Below are 14606 nucleotides of genomic sequence, written 5' to 3'. Positions count from 1 at the left end.
CTCCCCCCGCGCCCCATCTGTGGAAAAACTGTCTTCCACAAAACTGGTTCCTGGTGCCAAAAAGCTTGGGGACCGCTGGGGTAGAGGGAGTGAAGCTAGGGGAGGGGGTGTTATCCTGCCCAGCATAGAGAGATAACAAGGACAACTGTAGTTTGTGAACTCACTCTTGTAGGTGGTGCTTCTACACTCTCACCTCTGGGCCTCCCCTCACCCCAGCCAATTCACCCCAGAAGACAGGGAGCAAAATGGGAGCCTGAGACACAAGTGTTGGGTGCCCCTGCTAAGCACTCCAGTTTGGTCTGATTCTCCACTTCTGAGCTTCCTTACAGGAGTACGGGCAGAGCCCCCGGCCCTGCCGGAGGTGGGACTGGATGCGGGGGGGGGGGGGGCAGAGGGGGGGGATTGCTCGGGCCTGCCTGGAGGAGGCGTCCAGCCTGTGCGCCTTTCAGCCGGTGGAGACAGGAAGACTATTCTGTGTCCCAAGGAACCGGCCGACTGCGGCAGGCTGGGGATTATGGTTTGGAATCCACTGTCCCATTCTTAATGCTTTCCATCCGAGAGACTCAGCTGAATTAGCTGATTTGATTTACAGATTTGAACTAAAGGAGCCACATCTAACAGCCTGGCAGCCTGTGGTGTGGAAGGAAAGATCTAGGGATGGAAGGCCCTTTGGGAAGAAACCTCCTTCCTCCACCCTTTCCCCCACCGCTTCCCTCCCTGCTTTGTTGTGGGAATTACCGCAAAGCTCTCAAAAGAATGGGGAAAGGAAAACGCTTACTTCCAAAGGCCTCTCAACTCTTCCTGTTTTAAGCAAGAAGAAATGTAGAAAATCTTGAGGCTATTTTTGTTTTGTTTTGTTCCATTCTGGGTTCATAAAATACTTATAATTCCTTCTGCAATGAACGGTTGTGAATCCACCAGGCAAAAGGAACGCCCAAGCAAGCTTTTCCGAGGCTCAGGTCCCTAGGGCTACAGGCCTAGCAAACCTCTGGGGAAACTGCCGACCCCGCCTGCTAGGAGAAAATGCTGTTTTGGCAGATGTTTGCAAAGGGCTATCAAGGGCTATTGAGAGATTTACAAATCTCAAAAGCTCTTAAGGCTTCTCAAAATCCACTATTTACTCATGGCTCACTCTTGCCTACCAAATTAGGTCCCAACTTTGTAGCTTACTGATTTAGAATATTTCTTAATTTATATTCATTTCAACTTTTTCCTTTTTTTCTGATTACAGAGAATTTAAAAATTTTGGGACTTCATGTGCGACCCTGGCCATTTTAGCCCCTGGAGATTGCACCTAGCTTCCTATATATTCCTTCAGTCTTTTTTAAGTCACATGTATTAACATATGTTTGCAAAAAATGAAATTATGCTAAGAATACTTCACTGCAACTTGCTTTTTCCCATTTGGCATATCCAGAACGTCTTTTCATGCTAGTAAATGTGGATCTTTTTTGATGTTTCACAAATCCTCTCCATAGAGCCAAGGTGGTCTATTTGCATGCTTCATACTTCCCCACTCCTGTATTCTGCATTTTTCTTTTTCCTTGGGACATGATTCTTTTTTCTTTTTCCTGGCTACATAAACCCTATCCACTCTTTTTTAAAAATTTTTATTTTTTGAAGTATAGTTGATTTACAATGTTGTGTTAGTTTCAGGTGTACAGCAAAGTGAATCAGTTTATATATATATATGTGTGTATATATATACTTTTTCAGATTTTCTATTATAGGTTATTACAAGATATTGAATATAGTTCCCTGTGCTATACAGTAGGACCTTGTTGATTACCCATCCTACATATACTAGGTTTGCATTTGCTAATCCCAGACTCCCAATCCCTCCCTCCTCCACCCCTCGGCAACCACAAGTCTGTTCTCTACTTCTCTACGTCTGTGTGTCTGTTTAGTAGATCAGTTCATTTGTGTCGTATTTTAGATTCCACATATAAATGATATCTTATGATATCTTATGGTATTGTCTTTTTCTTTCTGACTTACCTCACTTAGTATGAGCAGTCTTCAGTGGCTGGAAACTCATGGGGGTGCACTGAGGTGAGAGGCTCCAGGGCAGGTAAGAGGGGACACGGGACTGCGTCACAGCTGTGCTGTTTTATCCCACGTGGAGACAGAGCAATTCTGAGGCAAGAGTTCTTTCAGGATTGTGTTGGGGAGGGCTAAACATAACAAAACAACAAGCAAACGGAAAAACAAAGAAACCCACACACCAAACCTCCACAAGAAGGCAGCTGGTCTGCTCTTCACCTGCTTGCCAGCATCAGCCTGTTCACTCCCTCTGAATTAGTGATGTCTTTGGACTGGATTTTTGTCTGCCTCCATGTTGAGCATACACTTTTGCTCAGTGAATGTTTCCTCGTGAAACTTCCACCATTGTGCTAACTTATGTCAGAAAGCCAGAGCTTCTAGATGCCTCTAAAGGACAAACTGCTCCTTTTCACCACCTCCAGCCTTCGTTGTCATTAATTCAGGGACTCAGATGGCTTCAACAGGGCTTCCATCTGTAGTATTCCTGATTAGACTGTACCTGTTCAGGTTTTCTATTCTTTTTCCCTTAATCAGTGACTTCAGCTTTTTGCCTTTAAGCCGGTCAGACTTACAAGTCGAGGTTTTTCTTTCTTCCCTTCATGCTTTTTAAAATATGGATGTGACATTCATCTTTTTCTTCTTTTTTTTTTTTTGCGGTACGCGGGCCTCTCACTGTTGTGGCCTCTCCCGTTGCGGAGCACAGGCTCCGGACGCTCAGGCTCAGTGGCCATGGCTCACGGGCCCAGCAGCTCTGCGGCATGTGGGATCCTCCCGGACCGGGGCACGAACCCGCGTCCCCTGCATCGGCAGGCGGACTCTCAACCACTGCGCCACCAGGGAAGCCCCATCTTTTTCATTTTTAAGTACCACTCCCATTTCACAAAACATGTTGCTGTGATTCTCTTTCCCTTTTAGGAAAACAGAATTTTTGTATTCTCCAAATATTCCAATTGGGACAGTTACACAAGTAGTTTAATTAAAGCATTCTGAGGGACTTCCCTGGCGGCGCAGTGGCTAAGAATCCGCCTGCCAATGCAGGGAACACAGGTTCGAGCCCTGGTCTGGAAAGATCCCACACGCCGCGGAGCAACAAAGCCTGTGCGCCACAAATACTGAGCCTGCGCTCTAGAGCCCGTGAGCCACAACTACTGAAGTCCGTGCGCCTAGAGCCAGTGCTCTGCAACAAGAGAAGCCACCGCAATGAGAAGCCCACTCACCTCAACTAGAGAACGCCTGCGCGCAACAACGAAGGCCCAACGCAGCCAAAACTAATAAATAAAATTTAAAAAGAAAAAAGCATTCTGAGATAGACGGTTGAAAATATAGTACTATAATTTATTTTAGCAAACACTGCTTACATTAAGAATGTTTGCAATGACAGAATTTTTTGCCTCGAATCCTTGCCACTAAAACCTAAATGCATGGATATGCATACATTCCTTAAATTCTTATGGACGTTAATAAAGACCTACCTGACAAAGGGCTTGTGTGCAGAATAAGGACTTCCTACAAATCAATAATAAAAAGACCAACACAATGAAAAATGAGCAAAACACTTGAGGACAGTTCACAAAATAAAATGTACAAATGGCTGTTAAACATATTAAAAGATATGTTCAACCTCTTGAGTCATCAGAGAAATGCAAGTTAAAAGCACAGTAAGATACCACTACATATCCACCAAAACTGCTAAAATTGAAGACTGACAACACCAAAGATTGATGAGGATTCAGAGCAACTGGGCCTCTGATAGTTGGCAGTAGGAGGATAAAACGGTACAACCCCTTTGAAGAACTGTCAGTTTCTGATGAAGTTAGACATACATCTATGCCCTATGACCTGGTGACTGTACTCCAAGGTATGGGCCCAAGCAATGAAAGAACGTGTTCACAAAAAAAGATTAGCATGTTTAGAGCAGTTTTATTCAGCCCCCAACTGGGAACAATCCAAATGTCTACCAACAAGAGTGAATAAACAGGCTTGTACAATATACTTCCACTCAGTAAGAAAAAGGAACAGATGACTGACACATGCAACATGAATTTCAAAACCTTATGTTGAAAGAAGGCAGACGCAAAACAAGTGTATACTGTTTGATTCCATATACGTGAAGCTCAAGAACAAGTACAGGTAATCCATGGCGCCGGCAGTCATCAAGCGGTGGCCTCCGGGGTGAAGTACTCTGCAAGGGGGCAGGAGGGAACTGCGGGGGGAATGGAAATGTTTTGTATGCATCTGTCAGGACTTATCAAACTGCCTACTTAAGATGTGGGTATTTTTACTGGATACAAATTACACAATTAAAAAAAACTGAGGAAAAAGGTACCGCTCTTAAGCTGAGTGATGGGCACACAGGTGGTGTTTTTTACTCTATAGACATACGCTATATATGCCTCATTCTCTATATCAACAGAAAAATTTTCTTTAAACGTCAATCTTTCCAGGGACTTCCCTGGTGGTCCAGCGGTTAAGGCTCCAAGCTTCCACTGCAGGGAGCACAGGATCGATTCCTGGTCGGGGGAACTAAGTTCCTGCATGCCTCGCAGCATGGCCAAAAAAAAAAAGAGGTCAATCCTTCCATATGTACTTTTCACTGTTTAAATTATAATACTTATAATTCTAACCTTTTGAGCCATTTGATTAATTAGGAATTATTTAAACTTTAAGGTTTGAAAAAGGATTAAAAAAAATTGTGGAAATGCTTCATTTAAAATACAAGACATGACTACCTCATGAGTTTTAAAAAGTCAATTTCCCCTACATAAAATTTTTGGGTTTTATGTGTCAGAATATCAGAGATAGAATAAAAAATATTGCTAACTTTTTGGATAACTAAGAAAAATACATATTTAGCATTGCTCAATTTCTAGAATAACTCTATAATTCCTCAGTCTGTTAAAATGAGCTTCAGGGGATCTTTGCTTGAGATTTTTTATTTTTTGCAGTAAGCGGGCCTCTCACTGTTGTGGCGTCTCCCGTTGCGGAGCACGGGCTCCGGACGCGCAGGTCCAGCGGCCATGGCTCACGGGCCCAGCCGCTCCGCAGCATGTGGGATCTTCCCGGACCGGGGCACGAACCCGTGTCCCCTGCATCGGCAGGCAGACTCTCAACCACTGCGCCACCAGGGAAGCCCTGCTTGAGATTTTTATAGTTAAGTCTGCAGCATGTCTAATACTTAAAATTCATTTTTGAGACCTCATTTCCTGAATAGACTTGAGCTCAAAAGGCTAATTCTTCAGAGGTTTTTTCCCCAAAATGAGTATTTTGCAATTTTGCCTGCTGCCCAAGTAAACACTGGTGTTGGGCTTGGAGTCACGTGGGAGTGGAAAATAAAAAAAAAAAACAACACTTAACACATTTCACTCTTATTTTTTCTATAAAAATATAACTCTTTATTAAATAACATGCACAAATATCTAGTCATTTATTAAACAGATATGATTTAGAACAAGATTTAAAGAAATACAAATCCTCAGGTACAATTTAGTATCTTGTTCATGATATTTGAATAGTTAAAAAAAAAAATCACTGATTAAACTAACCATCCTTTATTTCTCTTTCAGAATCCTATATCTTTTTAGGCATATACCCCATTCCAAGTTTTTTTTCTAGCATTTTAGAGCTTCAGAATAATCTTTAATATCAAGAGCCCTTAACTTACTTACTTAAGTATAAATTCCCACGGAGAAGGCATTCACTTTTTTTTTTTTTTTTAAGCTATCCCGATTAGCTTCGAATGAGTCACTTTACAAAGGGAATCTGCAGAAGCAGCATCATGGCAGACAGGCTCCAGCAACTTGAGGTACCACTGAACAGGGTGAGAACTGTGGTTAGTACTAAAAAGCTGGGATGACTAAAATATGCCAGATTTCTGCTTGCTTAGTTTTTCTCTTCTGCAGCTTGTTCTGTTTGGCCAAACAGTGGTTTTTTTTTCCGCACCCCCTTCTCTGGTTGAACCATCAGAACAAACTGCTGTATAAACTTACCCTTCTCATATTTTCTATGATTTCAATGCTCAATAATCTGTTTTTTTATTTTTAGGCAAAAGTATAAACAAAATTTGCATTAAGTTTTTCATATTAAAAAGTATTGCTTTTATAAATTAGTTTTTAATGTTCCCAGCCTTAATAAACTTAACTTCAACAAAACCAGTGCTTCAAAATCTACCCTGCCTTTCTTGGCCCCATTTATCCAATAAAAAAGGCCAAAATCTTTCATCTAAATTTCTAAAGACTACTACATCCAATCTTTATAATAAAGTCCTTGCACTGTGTATTTTTCACACGTGCTGCTTTATTGCGCATGCCAAGTACAGTATCAATTAAAATATAAACTGATGTAAAAATTCAAAAATCCCTAAGCTTAATATATACCTTTGCACTCAAAAACTTCAATTTTACATTCTTTCCCACTAGCTGGGATTTCCAACTTGCAAGCTGAATTTAAATAACTTTATTCCTCATATATTCTTTTCACTTTTCTCAATCAGAATAAAAAACACCTATTATTTTATAATTCAAGAAAGTATTGTGGAAAGTTCTGTAAATCTTATCTCATATACTTATGATCAATTTTACACATAACCTATCTTCTTTCCAAAAATGTTTAGTAAGTTTAACAGCAGGTTTCAGATCTGAAATATTCCTGAATATTTAATTTACATCATGTTACAGGAGAAACTGGACTTTTTCTAAGTATACTGCTAATTATTTTATTAAAAACAGCATACCAAATCTTATTTTAATTATAAAATTTTGAAAATTATATGTTTTGCATTTTGATACAAGGAAGAAATACAACATATTAATCAATATTTCATAAACATTGCAGAGATCGATCAGAATATGCCCATTTCTTTTACCTATTTTGACTACCAAATATCTCTTTTTTGAGTACTCAGTTGTTATTTTAAAAGTGCAAAGGTTATTAAGCTTAGAACATTATATTTAAGCAATGTAAAAAAGTTTTACAATGATTTAACATGACCAATAAAATTTATTAAACATATTTACATATATTCACAGATTCTTTCATATTTGAGTATTAAAATAGACATTTACAATTTCAGAATTTTCATTCAAAGGCATTTTTGGGGGGAAGAGGAGAACAGGCTCTATCGTGAGATGAAAAAAGAGCTGTTTCTTTGCATGACTAATTCTAAATAAAATGTCCAACATAGTAAGTCATAGGTACTATCCTGGGAGACTGGTATGAAACACCTTACACTACCGTCAGGCATCGCTATGGAGAGAATTAAATTATAGGAAGCATGCAGTATGGCTAAGTCACAGTCTCTACAGTTCTGTGATGGGAACAAGCTAACTCAGACACGCATGCCTTATTTAAAAGTCCTGCTACCTCAACACACTATCACTACACTCCATACCATACAAACTACAACTTTGGTCCTTAAACATCAGACAAAACAGTTTTACAATTATTTCTTTGTATATGTTTTGACTACCAATCCCTTTGTATACATTTTGACCATTAATTACAAGATTTACATCTGCACAATATGTATAAAATAAGTTATTAAAAAGGAAGACAATATTAAAACTTTCAAAAAGAAAGCTGTACAATTAACTTACAGATATAATAAACTGAAGAAATTTTGTGCCAAGTTTTCCTTCCACATTAGAAACTATTTGGTAGGAATTGAGCCTTTTAGTTTGCTGATCTGTTTTAGTAGAACTTGACAGAACCTCAACACCCGTGGTCACCTCGTACGTAGAGCACTAACAGCTTCCAGCGCCATTAGCAGATCCTCAGCTCCCTAAACATCTACCTCGTCTGCCAACGTGCTCCAACGCGATAGTCACCTTTCACCAATATAAATAATAGTTTTCAGTTAGAAACTGCTTGGATCTAAGATCCAAAATAATTCTTTTCATTTTTAATAAAATGACAGTGTTTACTACATCACCAACTTTAGTTGAACTTTACTAATAGCTGTGAAGGCATAATAGCATATTTTTGTCAAAAGGCAGTATTCCATAGTATAATACTCTTAAGCCTCACTCATTTAAAACACCACCACCAGGAAGTCACGGCTGCTATATAGGAGTCAATTCAAAGTCATCATTCACATCAACAAGTGGCACGTAAAACTCCTGGATTTCATAAATGCTGATAGATTTATAGGTGGCAGGATCGAGTTCCTGGAGTTTGAGCTGCCATTCTAACCTCTGGACGGCATTTAAAGCTGCAGCTTCATGTTGTTGCCTCATTAAAAGACAGGTCTATTTAAAAGAAGAGAAGAATTCAGTGATTATTTATTACAATTGCTTTGTTTAAAATTAATCTCATGCATCGTTTCTTTAGGGTGTAAGATGGATATACTAGGGTATGTGAAGCTTCTGAGTTACACGTCCATTTCTGGTTTACCCTGTCTGTATCCATACACCAAATACTTAAGGACCCACAACTTCACACTCATCTAACAGACTTTAATTTGAAACTGCTCTTTCAAGCAATAAAATTTCAAATTATCAGAAGAATCAAGAAAATCTAAGGAAAAGTGATTTTTGAAATGATTCAAACCAAATAATTTTCATTACAGATTACTTGCAAAATACATTTCTTCTCTTCTTGTTCTCCCCTCTTTCACATGCTGGAACTATAGCCAGACTCATACACTGGATAACAAATATGAAGATCTCCATTAGAAACTGCTTTTTCTCTGGTAGCTGCACCATGTATATGAAATTGGACCCGAAAAACGGAGGGGGGGGGTCCTTTATCTTCCTTTATCTTCCAAAGTGCGACCTCATGAGGATTCACCACTAACTGGTCTTTCCTTTCCTAACCACTCCTCTCTAACACAGTTACAGTTTCTGTTTATGAAGGGGAAGTATCCAGTTAAAGTGAACTTCTAAACATACATACCTTTAATTTGTCAAATTTATCGTCCACATCTTGTAACCAAGACATGAATTGTCTTGCATTAAAACGATCCCTCACAGAAGTTTTACTGTCATCAGACTGAAAGAAAACATTAAAATTGTTGGATATTATAAAATAAAATAACCTACTTTAAAATCTATATGCCATTTTATCTTTTTATGGTATATTCTACTTTTAAAGGAATGATGAAACGTATACTTCAAAGAAAGATAACATAATCTGAATTTTAAAAATCTGATAAAGTATTTCCATACTGAGATTAGTTATTAGAATTATTAGGATGCTGGGTTTAGTTATTAATTAAATAGAATCCTACCAATCTGTGTGTCAAAAATGTCTCAGAAAGGCATGTCATATGAAGTGACATGCCTGTGACTTCTTATTAAAGCACAATTGATTAAGAAATTAATTTTAATGTTATCGTTTACCACATGTAGGGAGAAGAAAATGTTAAGGTGGGAGACAGGCCTTTGGGGCTGACATTTCTTCCAGGACCAGTCCTTTGGAGTGCTCACAAAGAAATTCTATACCAACTCTTAAGAATACCAGTTTTGGTATTCTTTTAAGATAGGCTATATTCAAACGTCAGCTTTGTATCTTACTGTGTAATCTCAAACTAATTACATACTCTTTCAATTTTCTATTCTGTGAAATTGGTAAAAGCACCTCTTTTAATCTTGTTTGAGAATTGAGAGTCACTAAGCCCTTGTTCTAACGCTTTGGCAATGGGAAGCACTGGGTCTGACAAACAACTGCTGCCGTTACTGCCGCCAAAGCTCTGACCACCAACCAGCACCATCGAGGTGGCATCCAGGCAACACAATCACACTACTCACATTCTTGGCTGTTACCACTTCCTCCTTGGTCTTCAGGTAAGACCTTTTGACTGTTTTAAATTTTATTATTGAACCTTTTTTATTATTACAAGTTTATTTTGAAAAGGAAGAGGTCTGATATGAGAATGGCTAAAGGATGGCCCAAGCCCCTACCCAAGGAAGCGGACTTGTCCCTTAGTCCCTCAGCAGCTATGCTCACCTGAACAAGCCTGCTCCTCAGTGGAGAGACCGTCTACCAACTGTAAAGCCAGCTGTACAAGGGTGGGTAACAGGCCCACAGTCATCCTCAAGACGATGACTAAGTTCTTCTGCCCTTCAACTATTAGGTGGCTTGTGGCCTGATCCTTTTTAGTCTCTGATTTGGGGATCATTCTGAGGGTTTACTGGGAAAATTCACTTCTTTTCAGAAATTCTCTTTATAACCCATCTGGGACTTCTGTTTTTTTTTTTTTTTTTCAGGTGAGAAAAATAAAGTCCAGAGAGAACTAAGTAACTTTCTCTGTAATATACTGCATATACTTTGTATCTCTATAGTTTGTCTGATTTAAAACAGTATTTTCTAGTCTTTTTTGGTGATAATCCTTCACTGTCTGTGTTTATACTTTTATATTCTGTCTTATGACCAAAGAATTTCATTCTGGTTTATGAAGCACAAAAAAATTCTGAACAACTGATGTCTAGTTCTGAATTCACGTAATTTACATGTGGCAGTAAACTCTTTTCAAGCCGTAGCTAGTTTTCCACAGTTGTGTTAATTTGTCCCAACAACATCCAATATCCAAACAAAGCCTGGCCCTCTCTCAGCACTAGCACGACCTGAGCTCCACCTGTTGCCCTTTCTAGCTTCCAGCAGCTTCCACTTTAGAAGCAACTTACAAGTTATCTATAAAAAGCACTTTAGTGTGCAAGAGTTGTTTTCTCCTTTGAGCTTTACTGATTGTTGAATTCATGTTTCTTCTGAGGACCCAGATTACCAAAGGTGCCTGCTATCCTAAGAGCACTAAAGGCCGTGGCTAGTCCTTTACCTGGGCGTCCAGCGGCACGCTGTACACTTCTGCATCCAGGAGAACAGTGCATGCGCTGAACGGCAGTGTCTGATTTGCCAGTGTTCTTGCAGCTCTGTAATGAACCCGAAGAACTTCCTGTTCATTGGATACAATGAGTTTTTCCTAGTTGAACAAAGAATTAAAAAAACAACAATTCTTCAACCACTTGTTCTTCAAATAAAAATAAAATCACTTAGGGCTTCCCTGGTGGTGCAGTGGTTAGGAATCCGCCTGCCAACGCAGGGGACACAGGTTCGAGCCCTGCTACGGGAGGATCCCACATGCCGTGGAGCAACCAAGCCCATGCGCCACAACTGCTGAGCCTGTGCTCTGGATCCTGCGATCCACAAATGCTGAGCCCGAGTGCCACAACTACTGAAGCCCACGCGCCTGGAGCCCGTGCTCTGCAGCAAGAGAGGCCACCCAATGAGAAGCCCGCACACCACAACGAAGAGTAGTCTCCGCTCACCGCAACTAGAGAGAAGCCCGCGCACAGCAACAAAGGCCCAACACAGCCAAAAATAAAAATAAATAAATTTAAGAAAATAAATAAATAAAATAAAATCACTTAAAGTGCTAAAGAACTTCAATCTCAGAGCAGTTTTTCTTTCACAGTAAGCTTGAGAAATTTGAGAACTCCAAGGGTTCCAAAAGTATAAGCAAATTTCCTTTCCAAAATCAGCAGTCTCTTTTTAAAAATCATCTTAAAATGTCCAATGATGGCTTTTAGTATGCAGTTATCCCTTGGTATCTGCGGAGGATTGGTTCCAGGACCCCCACAGATACCAAAATCCATGGATGCTCAAGTCCCTTATATAAAATGGCATAATATATGCATATAACCTACACACATGCTCCCGTATACTTTAAATCATCTCTAGATTACTTATGATACCTAATACAAGGTAAATGCTGTGTAAATTTGCCAGTGTGTGGCAAATTCAAGTTTCGCTTTTTGGAACTTTCTGGAATATTTTTTCTTGAGTATTCTGATCTGCGGTTAGTTGAAACCATGGATGCAGAACCTGCAGATATGGAGGGCCAACTGAACTCACCAAGATGTTCAACCATCACCACTAATTCCAGAACTTTTTCATCACCCCAAGAAGAAACCCCATGCCCATCAGCAGTCACTCTGCGTTCCCCTACTTCCCCTGACAACAGCGACTCTACCTTCTGTTCCTATGGATTTACTTATGAACACTTCACACAGATGGAATCACATGGTAACCTGGTCTTTTGTGACTGGCTTCTTTCACATCACATGTTTTCAAGGTTCATCTGTGTTGCAGCATGTATCAGTACCTCATTCCTTTTTTTTTTTCCCCCCTCATTCCTTTTTACCACATTTTTTTTATCCATTCATCAGTTGATGGTCTTTTGGGCTGTTTCTTCCTTTGGGCTATCATGAATGAAGCTGCTACGAACACTCATGCTCCATTTTTGTTTGAATGTATATGTTTATTTCTCCTGGGTAAATAACTAGGAGTGGGACTGCTGGGTTATAATGGTAGTTTTATGCTTAACTTGCTGACAAACTGCCAAAATGTTTTCGACAGCAATTGTATCATTTTATGTTCTCCCCAGCAATGTATAGGGTTCCAGTGTTTTCACATCCTTGCCCATATATGTTTTTGTCTGTCTTTTTTATTATATCCATTCTAACTGTTCTGACGTGATACACCATTGTGGTGGCAGCTTCTCTTTTAGAATGAATATTTCATAGCAACAAACACACTGTACTCTAATGCTAACTACAGTTGACCCTTGAACAACGTGGGTTTGAACCGAGCAGGTCCACTTATACATGGGTATTTTTCAATAAATACGTACGACAGTCCTACACAATCCATGGCTGGTTGAATCCATGGATGCAGAAATGTGGATACGGAGGGCTGACTCTAAAGTTATAAGTTAATTTTTGACTATGCGAGGGGTTGGTGCCCCTAACCCTCATGTTGTGCAAGAGTCAACTGTACTTGTAAACCTCTGACAATCACAGTACAATCCTGCCTTAATGTGTTAAGTGGGATCCAAAACTTCCACTTATGTAACACACAGTCACTCTTTTGTAAGGTTAATGCCAATATAGGCAATCCTCTGCATTTAGCAGATGGGAATTCCTGAGGTCCAGCTGCAGACCTTAGCCTGTCTGGAAGGCTGGGCTGGGAGAAGACTAAACATGTGGCTGGTCTTGTCCCCACCATGTTGCCTATTCACCCCTCAACTGACAAGAAATTTATCCTTCCCCCATTGGAGAATGCAGGCCACATTATATCCAAATATGCATTACTGTAGAGTTTTTCTGTATTTATAATTTAGTGAAAAGCTAAATAGACAGTCCTATTTTTTTTTTGCGTTACGCGGGCCTCTCACTGTTGTGGCCTCTCCCGCTGCGGAGCACAGGCTCCGGACGCGCAGGCTCAGCGGCCATGGCTCATGGGCCCAGCCGCTCCATGGCATGTGGGATCTTCCCGGACCGGGGCACGAATCCATGTCCCCTGCATCGGCAGGCAGACTCCCAACCACTGTGCCACCAGGGAAGCCCTGACAGTCCTATTTAATCTGCTATAAATTGTTATGTGATAAATGACACTCAAAAGAGAAGAGTTAAGTCCAATACTTGTAATTTATGAATTTAAGTGCAAGTTTAAGGTGGGACTTTAAGTGATAAATATCCAAACACGTGGTCAGATACTAAGAAAAAATAGCTAGAAGGAAAAATACTTTCTACAAAGTTGGCTGGGGACTTCCCTGGTGGCACAGTGGTTAAGAATCGCCTGCCAATGCAGGGGACACAGGTTCGAGCCCTGGTCCAGGAATATCCCACATGCCGTGGACCAACTAAGCCCGGGTGCCACAACTACTGAGCCTGCATGCCACAACTACTGAGCCCACGTGCCACAATTACTGAAGCCCGCGCGCCTGCGTGCCTAGAGCCCGTGCTCCACAATAAGAGAAGCCACCGTAATGAGAAGCCCATACACCGCAAGGAAGAGTAGCCCCTGCTTGCTGCAACTAGAGAAAGCCTGCGCGCAGCAACAAAGACCCAACACAGCCCAAAAAAAAAAAAAAAAAAAAGTTGGTTGTAGTCCTGCAGTGATAAAGAGCAATAACCAAAAATCTTTTTCACCATACAAGAAAGAAATACATTAAAAAAAAATCCATTTAGTTTATTTATTTTTGGCTGCGCTGGGTCTTTGTTGTTGTGTGTGGGCTTTCTCTAGTTGCGGTGAGCGGGGGCTACTCTTCGTTGCATTGCGTGGGCTTCTCACTGCGGTGGCTTCTCTTGTTGAGGAGCACAGGCTCTAGGAGCATGGGCTTCAGTAGTTGTGGCACACGGGCTCAGTAGTTGTGGCTTGCAGGCTCCAGAGTGCAGGCTCAGTAGTTGTGGCACATGGGCTTAGCTGCTCTGAGGCATGTGGGATCTTCCCAGACCAGGGATCAAACCCGTGTCCCCTGCATTACCAGGTGGATTCTTAACCACTGCGCCACCAGGGAAGTCCCAGAAATACATTTGTTAAGTCAGACCCCCTCCCCTAAGATAATTAACAGAGATATGTGGCTTAACTGATAGCCTACATATTCCACTTTAGATCATCATTCTTAATGCTGTGTCTTTGAACTTCTAGAGCAGAGCCTCTCATACAATGTCTTCTGAGAATGGGCTATGCCTCTCCCAAAGTACTGCCTTCCTCTTAGTTCCTGGGGAGGCAGGTAGGATGCGAGGTGGCTCTGAAGTCAGGGGCTCTTGGGGAGGCAGGTAAGGGGCCAG

The 14606-nt window shown here is 40.7% G+C and overlaps 1 protein-coding gene across 5 annotated transcripts in view; it reads right to left on the bottom strand.

The window, feature by feature from the left end:
- Nucleotides 1-5557: 5557 nt before the first annotated feature.
- Nucleotides 5558-14606, bottom strand: part of ANKRD12 (ankyrin repeat domain 12) — a 114560-nt gene continuing 105511 nt past the window's right edge. For all 5 annotated transcript variants that reach the window (XM_030836625.2, XM_030836627.2, XM_030836626.2 and 2 more), the window contains 3 exons: nucleotides 10811-10954; nucleotides 8932-9027; nucleotides 5558-8285 (listed from right to left, as the gene is read on the bottom strand). In XM_030836625.2, coding sequence (XP_030692485.1) covers nucleotides 8100-8285; nucleotides 8932-9027; nucleotides 10811-10954 — 426 coding nt within the window. In that variant the 3' untranslated portion in view covers nucleotides 5558-8099. The remainder of the gene's footprint in view (nucleotides 8286-8931; nucleotides 9028-10810; nucleotides 10955-14606) is intronic.

This window comes from Globicephala melas, chromosome 13 (assembly GCF_963455315.2).
Source record: "Globicephala melas chromosome 13, mGloMel1.2, whole genome shotgun sequence".
In the NCBI taxonomy this organism is placed as follows: Eukaryota; Metazoa; Chordata; class Mammalia; order Artiodactyla; family Delphinidae; genus Globicephala; species Globicephala melas.
This window is presented reverse-complemented; position numbering and strand designations above follow the sequence as displayed.